Below are 12566 nucleotides of genomic sequence, written 5' to 3'. Positions count from 1 at the left end.
GTAAGAGTTTTGAGAAAAATTGCTAACTTGCCAATTTCAATGCCATATGTTAGAACAAGATCAAGGATATGATATGATTGAATAGTGGGTGGTGCTAATGAAACTGAAAGTTGCAACTGCCAAAAGACATAGTTAATTGTAGTAGACTATCTCCGACTATAGTAGAAGTGAAAGTTACCATCCTAAATATACGCAGAAAAACTTAGCAAGAGTCCTGTGGTCTTTGCGAAAACAAACCATAGCTCTTCAGCATTCAACCAAGTGTTTGGATGGTTCAATACAGCTCCAACCCAGCAGATGGCGGTAATTCACTGATAAGTTGGTTTACCAACCACCAGAGAGGAGGCAGAAGAGGAAGAAAAAGAAGCAGAGGAAGTAGGAGGAGACGCAGTTAAACTCGTTGTTTTAACACCGTTGCAACGTCTTCAGGCGAGAAGACGTGTGTCCATCGTAAAAGAAAACATGCCTGGGCTCTTGAGGACCATTGCCAGCCGTGCTGCTCCCGTCCTGCGGGCACACGCCGTGTCTCAGAGAGCCAGTATCTATACTAAACCTGCCAAAGGGAAGGCCGGCCCTGTGGTGAGTCTAATTTAGTGTTATTTCACTTTGGCCCTAAGCTAATAGCTATCAAGCTAGTGGTTGTCCTTGGCTGTCAGGGTCAGAGCAGGATTCTGTCGGCGAGCGTTGTTAAAACTCCTTAATGTGTTAAACCCATCGTGCCCTATTAATCTTGGTATTCGAGGTAATATTACTATATTTCGGGAAATAAAGCCAGAGAATCGGCTAAGATTCGAAGCTTACATGTGTTACGGCTAGTATTACTCTCAAAGATGCCGTGGTCCTCCATTTAAACCTCGGTTTTAAACACATTTTTGACATCACCATCGGTTGCTTAAAATATAGCTCCCACTTACTCAACAGGGAATTGTTTGCTTTACAGAAATAAGAAGTTTGTCATGAGTACTATAAGCCATCTTTGGTAAGTTTTGAGAAACAGAAGCACCAGTGTTGTGCTAAGTGTAAGAAACCTGCGACGCACTGCGCCCCATGTGACGGATGTGATAGATCCATTTGTCACAGCAGGTGATATTTGATGTTTTATTCAATGAAGATGGGGATTGACTGTTAACTGACTGATTAACTCCTGTCTCACTATCCTCTAGGAAAGTGCCATTGGATTGGGCGCATTCTCCCTGGCCATCCTGGGACCATCTGGATGGATCCTGGCCCACCTGGAGGACTATAAAAAGAGGGAGTGAAGTGGCGATTTCAACACTGACCATGTTTATTCAGCCTCCTCTCCTCATTTTTCAGTAACCACCCAGGACCATGACCATTATGTTTTGATTTAATGGAAACATACAGGATAGTCTTACCTCAGTCATCTACTTCTGACAATTCCACTCCACATCTTAGATACAGACCAACTGCTACCAGAACAGTGACTCTGACACTTCTAATATTGTGCTATGGATCTTCCCTTGTTCATAGTATGTTACAATATTAAATTTTAAACCCAACTGTTGTCTGTTATGTGTCTCCTGTGGATAAAGGAGAATACAATAAGAAACAAAGTTCGGCTGATAACTGCATACACACTACTCTATGACAGAAGGTTCTCCTCTTGGATTAAACTATAAGTGATATTAGGGACCAAACAGAAAAGGGCTTGATGACAAAGATATAAAAACAAGAGTTTGTTTTAATTAATAGAAAGCTGTTGCAACAAATTTTTAATCATTGTGAAACATTACCACAAAAAAAAAATCTAACTAAGAAAAGGTAAATTTAGCAATAAGGAGTACTGATGCCTATATAACTGAGCAGAACAGACTCAACTCATGAATGACACGTTGTGGTTTTTAAACATGGACGAGTCCTTTAAACATACAGAGGGACTGACATAACTGATTAACTAACATTAACAATGTAGCATTTAGTTAAATATAAGTCACTACTATGCAAAGAAACAATATAACTAATGCAATTCACAAAAAATCAACCAGAAGTTGAAAACTGCTCCCCTCTCTTCCTCCAGCAATGGTCTGCTCTAATTACTGTGGGCCATCTTCTCGATATTTAAGCCTTCTGCCAACAACTCAGAACAGAAACAATATTTTTAGACATAAGATGATGAAAAAAAAACATGCAACTAAACTGAAATGATTGAAAATGTGACTTAATACATTACTAACACTGGCTTGGGCTGCCACAGCGATACGATACTGTAAAAACATCAGTGAGTTTAAAGTTAAAATAACTGTGACCTATTGTAACATAGAGGTCTCTTCCACACACATAGGAGGCATTTGTTTTAACTGGACTAGTAGTAGTAACTTCATTTGTGCCAGTGAATCATAGAAACTTTGGTGAAATGTCAGTACAGAATGGTGCATTGAAATTTATGTAGTTCAGGACCTGGTTTTCATAATCAAGGAATAAAGTCTTAATTTCATCAGACCAATGAATCTGGTTCCTCACTAGTGAAGTCCAAAAGCACCTTTTTACACTGTCTAGAAAGAGGCATCATCTTGGCTAAGGCTGTTACAGGATGACTTGAAGATGCTCGAAGCAAAGCAAAAAGAACAAACATGTTAAGTCCAGAAAGGCAGAATATGGCTCTGCACAGAGAAATTTCTCTTGGTCATTTAATTTCCTTATCTCTGTGCACACTTTTTACCCCTGTCTGTGTGATATATAATATGGAGAGATTGAAATTCAAGTTTGTTTCGTGAATTCAAACTTGTGACAAGATACTCTGTTTTACGTTTTCAGCAGATTTTATTCCCAGCATTGTTGCATCATATCCAGGGAAAAAATGGGAACCCTAACCCTAACCCAAACGATTTGGGTTAGGGTTAGGGTTAGGGTAGGTTTCAGTCAGGATTTCGAGCCTATCATAGCAGAAGTTTAGGTCAAGCCTTGTTATTCTCTACTGAACAGACACATAATGATGATGTTAGTACCTTTGAAGTATTTGACAATTTTGAAAAGAAGCTTGAGTGTTGCATCCTTGTCACAGACAAAGATGGTGTGTTGGTGCTGCTGGAAGGCCGACATGTGATTTACTCCCACGTCTATGACTTTGTAGAGAGGAAAAGGTTTGTGTGCTCCTGTGATCAGAATCATCACCTGAGCAGATAAAAAGACAGGCTTACATTCTGCACACCTCACACTGACTGTCAAACAACACACCAAACTGCTCAAGGAGCAAGTCTGGTCCACCTCTGTGTATGCAGTGATACATATAACTGTGTATAGCAAGTGTTGCGTGGTGTGAGTTTGCTTACAATCTATTCCTGTTGTAGCTACTGATTTGATTCTTATTTGGCATGCTGGTCAGGGGCAATTCTTGGATCAGTGCTTTAGGGGAGCTGAGCACAAAGAGATAAATTTCACTGTTTTGTACTAACAGAGAACAGTGGTTGACAGACCACCTGTAATGTTTCCCAGCAAGAAAAAACATCAGCCAACTTATACCTTACAACATAAACAGTGATCTACAACTCAGTGCAGCAGAAATAAGGACTGGTGATGATAATAATGTGTGGAATTGAGTGTTAGAAGTAAAGAAATATGCGTCATATCCGGGTTTAGGCCCGTACTTACACCTCACACTTTCAAAGGGCATTGTTAATGCTCTCTGCAGATGAAGCGCTCAGAGCCAGGGATAGGGAAGGTGGGAGGGATGGGGTGGATTAAACCATTTTCGAAGCATGAGGCATGCTGCTGTATTTTTGTTGTAAAAATATTACATTTAAGCTATATACTGTATATGGCTTTGACATTTTTTCAGCTTATTAAACATGGACATACAGTAAAATAAAAAAAAAAGTCTCTTAAATTTTTAGGGGTGCACGAAACGTACTAGGAATGCCTATGATGCTGGGGCTTGTTGATTCAGTGTATACTAGCTTGGACTGTGCTAGTTTTGTGTTAGCTCATTGTGTAGTCATAATTCTGTCTGTACTATATTGTTGTGTTAGCTTTGTGTGTGTTTATTTAATTGAATATGATCGGACAAACAAAAAGTCAATCTAAAGACATTGAACATTTGTTCTTATCTCTTCCTCTAATATACAAATATTTGAGTAATATTTGTTATTTTTTTATGAGTTGATATTTCTTAAGATATATACACATTAATTCTAAACCCACACGTTTTTCCTATATATGATCCAACTGAACAGGTTTTTACGGTCCAGTACAAGCACTGTGGTCGAGTCGCTAAAGTACATTTTTATTGCAGTGAACTTTGGATGGAGCAGTGGCTGTGTAAAACACAATTTCGTTTTTATGTGATGCATAAGAATGACATTTAAAATCAAAATCTGTCAACCAGTGTCCTACACCCAAAGAGCGGAACCATGGAGAGAGAACAGGCATTAGCCACTATGATACTCTTAGGATACTTACTCTCAGTGAAAACTCCAGTTAAAGTCCTGTAATAAATCACTGTTACATTACATTTGTCATTTATTTTATAGCTGATTTTCTAGAACACAACCATTTTTCATCAAAAAAATATGATTTCACATCAAATTATATTTAAAAAATATCATACTCTCATTATTTTCATAGCAACATTGTGGATAGCACTGTTGCCTCATAGCAAAAAGTTTGAGGGTTCAATTCCCAGGCCTGGGGCTTTTCTGTGTGGAGTCTGCCCAGTACCTACGTGGGTGTCCGGTGGGTACTCTGTGATCCTCCCATAGTCCTCCCATAGTCCAAAGACGTGTGTCTTTTTAATGTGCCCTGTGTCTCCATGGCCTGTTCGCTATCCCTGGATCAAGTCGTGCTTGCCAACTCCTCTTGGTTTGCCTTGGTTTGTGCTCGGCTGTGTGGGCCAGCGGGTTCTCTGGTTTGCTCCTTTCCTTCACTGCCCCCTCCTCCCTCCGCTACATTCACTCCTCTGGCTGCCCAGAGGGCACCAGGCCAGCTGGCCACTGCGGGCGTGTTCTGGCCTCGTGACCTGGGGTCAACTTTTCGGCAACATTCTCTGGTTTGCTGCAACCATTGCTCCTTACTGGTATCACTGTAACAGTGTTCTGTGTCCCTGGCGTGCTGGGGCCATGGGGGCTTGTGGTGGGCAGAGCCTCGGCCTTCCCAGAGGGTAAGGGGGGTGGCGGTGCACTTTGACAGCTGGCCTGTGTTAGTATATAGTGGCTGCTGTTGTGCCCTTGTTGCTGCACTGCAGTAAAAGGTGCAGTCCTGGTGTGGGGGCTGCTAGATTCCCTGGGACCCTGGCCCTGAGCCGCCGCATAGGCGACCCTCTGGCTGGGGACTGGGCTCTCACTTGCCACACTCCTGCACGCAGTGTAGCAGGCCTGGGAGGCTTGGGCCCCTGACCTGAATGCCTCATGTTTTTGGCCTACAAAAATAACAACGTCAGCACCCACTCAGCCTGACACCATTGCAACCTCATGCAGATAAACTGAAGAAACACCATTCAAAACCTAAATCTTGTCAGTTTTATACCGCTGTGGTGGAGATGTGCCCTTCCTGCCCTGATAAGCAAGACTTTTAAATGGACAGATTATTCAATTTAGTTTGCTGACGTCAATAGCAGCGGACTATTCTATGTTTCGTGAATGTAAATTTACTGCAACTCATCAGTAAATTGTCCATGACTAGTGAACAAGAATAACGCTGAATAAGCACGATCCATTTTTACCTACCAGATATTCAGTTATTCAGAGGACTCACGTGCTATATGACTACTGCTGTCACATGATTAAATATGACCAGTCAAATTTCAGTGTAGATGTTGGATGTTGGAAGTGGTCATAAAACCTGTGTAGAGAAATAAACATTGGTTATAGTTGAATTAAAAATATGTAAACTAACTTTCCTGATAATGGTAATCCATATGCTTTACAAAATTGATATTTTACATTTAATTAAACATACACATATATACGTATATATACACAATTATACCAATAGATTAAGAATAAATGAGCAATAAGATTGTGATTTTGTAAAAAATCAAAAATCTACATATAGAAATATCTATGTACATTTTCATACACAAATAGATTTGCTGAAATGTGAAATGAAAAATGGGTAGTTTGGTTGGATGGTTCAATACAGCTCCAACCCAGCAGATGGCGGTAATTCACTGATAAGTTGGTTTACCAACCACCAGAGAGGAGGCAGAAGAGGAAGAAAAAGAAGCAGAGGAAGTAGGAGGAGACGCAGTTAAACTCGTTGTTTTAACACCGTTGCAACGTCTTCAGGCGAGAAGATGACAAAGATGCTCATCTTTGTTACCCAGGTTTAAATATAAGTTAATAAATGTGAGCATCTTTATTAGTGGAAAAGAGTGTTTTCTGATTGTTTTTTTCCACACTGGGCAACGTTTCTTAGTGCATTGGAGCAAACCTGATCAAATATAACCTCCTCCCAGACTACTTTCGCTCAGTCCACGGAAGTCTGTTTGTGTTACCATATATTCAGTGACTGTGAGCTTGGACCTCCCAGACCAAAACATCAGTCTCCTCCTGGGAGAGGTTTGGCCGTCTGGCATTGTCTGTCTGCCCCGTCCATGTTGAAATATAAAATGATAAAAGCACCTTCACTGCACACTTTTGTGTGAACTAAATATTTTAGTTTAATTGCTTAGACTTGATGCCACTTTTAAGTTTATATTATGTGTACTGGCATTGTCCTGTATTAACAAAATTACAAATACAATAAGATAGAACTTTTTTAATCCCAAAGGATATTGTTATGAAAGATTATTATTTTATTATAGTGTGAATGGAGTAAAATGCTAATAACAGTGGGACTAATGTGCATATGTGGCATGCAGGGGTGAGAGAAATTGTTCATGATGCTCAGAGTTTTCTCAGCATCCTCCTTTCTTACAGCCAACTGGAATTCCACTCCTAGGTCAGGAGCAGCTTTCCTGATGAGTTTATTGAGGCAATTAGCATCAGCTCTCAGAACCGGACACTGACCAAAGAGTATGTAAAGGGATAGTGTGCTGGGAGCTGGTCATTATTGTGTAAAAAAAAAAAAAAAAAACCCTGATACAAGAACCTGACGTAAAGTGGTCCTCTACAGCAGCCATAGCAATGGTCTGTTACAGAGAAATAAAACAAAATTTTAGTAGATCAAACCATGTGATAATATTCTGAGTTACATGTACAGTCACAAAGAATTAAATAGAGTAAAGATGTGTAGAAATTGAATAGATCCAGGAGACTCAAAATTTTCTTGTAATCTATAGTGAACACAAATCTGGTTGAGATTTGACCCAGGATCCAGATGTTAATGAGGAGGAGCTAATTACACTGCACCTCACACCCTGTGACCCACTGGAAGGACCAAGGAAGGCAAACATGGAGGTCTACGTGGAGCAGACCAACTGTGTGACAAGCTGAACCCACAGACATGGTGAAAAAGTCGGGTATCCATTAATGTTTGTTGGATATTTTCAGTTAATTAAATAAGTAATCTCATATCTCTGTTGATTAGCGATATCTCATTATCTCTGTTTATTAATACATTACATAATTAAGAAGGAATATTGTCATATTTTAAAGGACACATGAGTGAACTATAATATCATATTGCAGTGGCAAAGAGGGAAATTCCAGAGAGGGAGAAGGAACAAAAATGTATAAATTATTCCTGTTTGTGATCCTGATATTCTGTACATATCATTCAAGCCTCCACTTGAAGAAGTCAGACAGTAACACACATGACACAGTTATAGCGTGAATACACTTAGGGCTGCTACTTCACTCTGCAAACAGTGAATGCAAACCCTTGGCACGGGACCATTGCACAATGGAAAATCCGCAAATTATCTTCTCCTATAAATTAAGCTTTGCGCAAATTCATGCCCTGAAGACACTGAAGTCATAAGTGCCCCCCAGCTGTTGTCAGCTGACAGCCAGCTGATTAGTCTCTACCCAATCACATTCATTCTGGAGAGGAGCCTTCAGTCCCAAGTCTGACTACGTAACATTTGTTGCAATTAATGGTTTAAATCAATGACAAGAGTGTTCCTGAATGCTCACCACAGTCAACTATATCAAAAAACGACCTGTCAAAGGTCAGATTTTTCACAGCACAATGCGAGGAAATGAGCACAGGCCATATTTCTTGTTTTCACATCCTGCCTATGTGAGATGAGTGAGGTTTTTTCTGCTGTAGCCTCAATCAAGACAAAATACAGATCAAAGCTGGACATTGCAACATGTTTCTTATCAACCGAATGGGGGCTCAGCAGAGAAAGTTCAGGAACCATTGATCTATCCTTTCAGCGTGGGAAAAGGTACAGTAGCTAGGCCTAGGTTGTGTTTATGGCGATATTAAGTGAATAGGGAAATATACTTATTTGCAAAAATACATATTTTAATGTGGAAGATTGGGTCTAAACTGAGACCAAATTGAGAAATCTGACTGTTTGGAAGGCAAACATCAATATCTTGAACATATTTGGCCATGCCCTGCGATGGACTGGCAACCTGTCCAGGGTGTACCCCACCCCTCGCCCGATGTGAGCTGGGATTAGCTCCAGCAGCCCCGCAACCCGGATACGGATGAAGTGGATGAACATGAGTGAGTGAGTGATATTTGGCTATTACATAGGCCAATACATACGCATAAGATTTTGGCCACTGATGAGGGCCAAAATCTTAAAAAAAAAAATTAAAATAAATGGTGTTACCATCTTATCAATAAGAAGCATAGAGTTTGACCTATGAAATGTGTTCCCCATTCTCAAAACTTATTAATAAGCCAACAATATTTTTGCTTATGACTTCAAATAATAGAGAAAACACATTGGAACTACAAAATAATATGGTGGAGCATAGCGCTGTGTATTGCAACTTCCGCACATTTCCGCATCAAATTGTAGTTTTTTAATTAATGTTAGGGTTTGGTTGCAAGATTAGGGTTGCGAAAACATATATCTGGTTACTTTTTAATACAAAAAGTTTAGACTTAAGATATATTGTCATAATATGGGAAAATGTATGTAAAAAAACATAAACATATACATTTATTACTGTTTAGTAGACGTCTCTCAGACGTGACTTCAGATAGTTATGCTTGACTGACGGAGATGCGTTCAGTGTCGTTAGGATTTTGTAACTATTAGCCCTCTCAACAGTATTTCAATGTCATGGGTTTTTGCGTATTTTTATTTTCATAGCTATAACATTCATTTATATTCCGATCGACAGTGAAAGAGTGAGCAAGCTCGAGAGAAACACCGGGTGCGCACTAGCAACAACTGGAACGAGACGGATGAAGAAAGAAAAAAAAATATCACAGAATATACACAGACCTATGCCTTAAATGTTCCAGAGACTTTGTCCCGCTCTCACGACGTGAGTGAGCGAAGATCGGATGGTGGCCCAAGTTTAATGATGGGGAAACTGTCACTGTGTTGAAGGACAGCCTGAAATTGAACTATGCGACAGAACTACGCCCCCTGCTGTCGAAAAAGTGCCTCTGCTGAGTGAGTGAGATGCAGCAGAAAACAGCGGCCACTGAAAGAGAGAGAGAGCCTGCTTTGCCGTTTATCGTGGATATCAGCTGGTTGAAGTGTGTGTTTGCAAGTGTGCCACAGTGTGCCTAACCCTAACCCTCACCACAGAACCAGTCCTCAGGAAGATCAATCTCTGCAGCTAGGAGGGAAAGGCAAAATGATAATTATAAAATCATTTCATGGACATAGTGATAAGTACTTCTTAAGATATTTGAATTAGGTGAGATACAAAGTTTGATTTATTATTTTAATTTATGTGTCTCAGGGTTTAGCCTTTTACAATTGTAAAAAGTTACAAGATATGGCTATGTCTTCCTTGCAAGTAAGAAGATTGTTTTCATAGTCTTGTGTTTACTAATGAAACCATTGCTAATCATTTATTCAATATATAAATCATGTGAATAATAGCAAAGTAAGGCAGCTCACAAAACACTCCGCAGATGAACATCTTACCTGGAGTAGGGTTCGCGGGAAAAGTGCAGAATCAGCTTTTCCGGCAGGAGGTGGAGCTGCGGGGGGAAGGACTGAGGAATATCGGACCCTTCCACAATAATAGGAAGAAAAGCTACATTAAAATAATAGACGACATTGTCAGTGGTACCTTCAAAAACAAAGACAAAAAAAAAACAAAAACCCCTGATGTTAAACAGTTTATGATCAGGTTTTTTACTGGAGCTTCTCTCCCGAGCTTAATTTTCTGGATGTGGATACTTTTCCTCGGGATGGAGGCTAGATGAAACACATTCTTCATTTTGTTTTATGATGTGAACGCAATTTGTCCCTGCTCTCTTTAATAGTACTCTTTAATATCTTTTATGTTGGTCCCTTTGAGATTGATTCAGTAATCAGTCCTTGTGCTGTCCGTCTGAATCTCCCTGCCTCTCTTCAGTTCCATCCCACTTTCCATGTGTCCCTGATCAACCCCCTCTCCTTCAGTCTACTGTCTCCGCCAGTGCCCCCCCTCCCCAGATGATCAGTGATCATCCAGTGTTCACGGTTCGGTGGCTGCTGATGTTCACCACCAGGGTCGTGGTCTACAGTACCTAGTGGACTGGGAGGGTTATGGTCCTTTGAACTCATCCCTCATGTGGGATGGGTCCAATATCAGCGGCCCCCAGCCATGTTGTGTCCTGAAACTATATTTTCTTGTGTCATTGTTGTCTCATCATTTCCTGTTTTAAATTCTTTCTTTCCTTGTGTTTCAGTATGCTTGCCCTTCCTCTTGTGCCAATCTGATTGTTTGCTCCACCCTAATTGTTTCTACCTGTTTTCCATTACCCTGTGTGTATATTGAGTATGTATGTCAAGCCATGTTTTGTATTTCTTTCATACTTTATCCTGTTTTTTCATTAATATAGGCATAGTAGTTTTTCCTCAAAACAGTGATTTTCCTTTGATATTTTGTCATTAAAAGATTGTTGATTTGAACTTTGTCTCTGGGGTTGTGCATTTGAGTTTGGTCATAATACTTTGAGTGTAATTTTTCAGGACACATTGCATTGAAATGAAAAGTATTTTGAATACTTCTGTACTGTACTTTTACTCAAGTCATAGTTTATTTGACAAGGAGGATACTTGGACAAAAGTACACATCTCCAGTATTTGAGTCAACCACTGCATTTCACATTATACTGTGAAAATCTATCTACAGTGCGTCTGGAAAGTATTCATACCACTTCACTTTTTCCACATTTTGTTATGTTATTCCAAAATTGATTAAATTCCCTTTTTTCCCTCAAAAATTCTACACAAAATACCCCATAATGACAAAGTGAAAAAACCTTTTTAGAACATTTTGCAAATTTATTAAAAATAAGACACTCAAATGTTGCATATACATAAGTATTCACACCCTTTCCTATAAATCTCAAAATTGAGCTCAGGCGCATCCTGTTTCAACTGATCAGCCTTGAAATGTTCCTCCAACTTGATTGCAGTCCACCTGTGGCAAATCAGTTGATTGGACATGATTTGGAAAGCCACACCTGTCTATATAAGATCCCACAGCTGACAGAGCACGTCAGACCACAAACCAAGCCATGAAGTTGAAAGAATTGTCTGTAGACTGCTGAAACAGGGTTGTATCGGGACAGAAAAATATCTGCTGCATTGAAGATACCAAAAAGCACTGTGGTCCATCATTCAAAAATGGAAGACATTTGGAACCACCAGGACTCTTCCTAGAGCTGGCTGCCCAGCCAAAATGAGTCAGTGGGGGAGAAGGGCCTTGGTCAGGGAGGTGACCAAGAACCCGATGGTCACTCTGACAGAGCTCTAGCGTTCCTCTGAGGAGATGGGAGAACCCTGCAGAAGGACCACCATCTCTGCAGCACTCCACCAGTCAGGCATTCATGGTAGAGTGGCCAGACAGAAGCCACTCCTCAATAAAAAGCACATGACAGCTCGCTTGGACTGGCTAGAAGGCGCCTGAAGGACTCACAGACCAGGAGAAACAAAATTCTCTGGTCTGATGAAACGAAGATCGAAAACCAGGTACCGCTCACCACCTGGCCAATACCATTCCTACAGTGAAGCATGGTGGTGGCAGCATCATGCTGTGGGCCCGATTGAACATCTTTGGAAAGACCTGAAAGTAGCTGTGCACCGACACTGCCCATCCAACCTCACTGAATTTGAGAGGATGTGCAAGGAAGAATGGGACAAACTCCCCAAATCCAGATGTGCCAAGCTTGTTGCATCATAAACAAGAAGACTGGAGGCTGTAATTGCGGCCAAAGGTGCTTCGACCAAGTATTGAGTATTTATTTTTAATACAGTTTGCAAAATGTTCTAAAAAAGTTTTCATTATGGGGTAATTTGTGTAGAATTTTTGAGGGGGGAAAAAAGCAATTTAATCCATTTTGGAATAAGGCTGTAACATAACAAAATGTGGTATGAATACTTTCCGGATGCACTGTATACTAATGGAAGATGTTCATGGTGATTTAGTTCTTACTGTGTTTGAGTCTGGTTTCCAGCATTAAATAGAACCATTGTCTTTGTGAGGCACTGCTTTATTTTCCCACAGTGTGTTGAGGAAATGGTCACGATACAG

General features: G+C 40.3%; 1 protein-coding gene across 1 annotated transcript; it reads left to right on the top strand.

The window, feature by feature from the left end:
• Positions 1-361: 361 nt before the first annotated feature.
• cox8a (cytochrome c oxidase subunit 8A) lies at positions 362-7967 on the top strand. The gene is made up of 3 exons (XM_029494235.1): positions 362-579; positions 1164-1255; positions 7946-7967. Exons 1-3 carry the CDS (start codon positions 463-465, stop codon positions 7965-7967), a joined length of 231 nt encoding a protein of 76 aa, XP_029350095.1. The 5' UTR covers positions 362-462.
• The last annotated feature ends 4599 nt before the right edge of the window (positions 7968-12566 follow it).

Source organism: Echeneis naucrates, chromosome 22 (genome assembly GCF_900963305.1).
Source record: "Echeneis naucrates chromosome 22, fEcheNa1.1, whole genome shotgun sequence".
In the NCBI taxonomy this organism is placed as follows: Eukaryota; Metazoa; Chordata; class Actinopteri; order Carangiformes; family Echeneidae; genus Echeneis; species Echeneis naucrates.
Note: the sequence above shows the minus strand (reverse complement) of the source record. Positions and strands in the feature narration are given on the sequence as shown.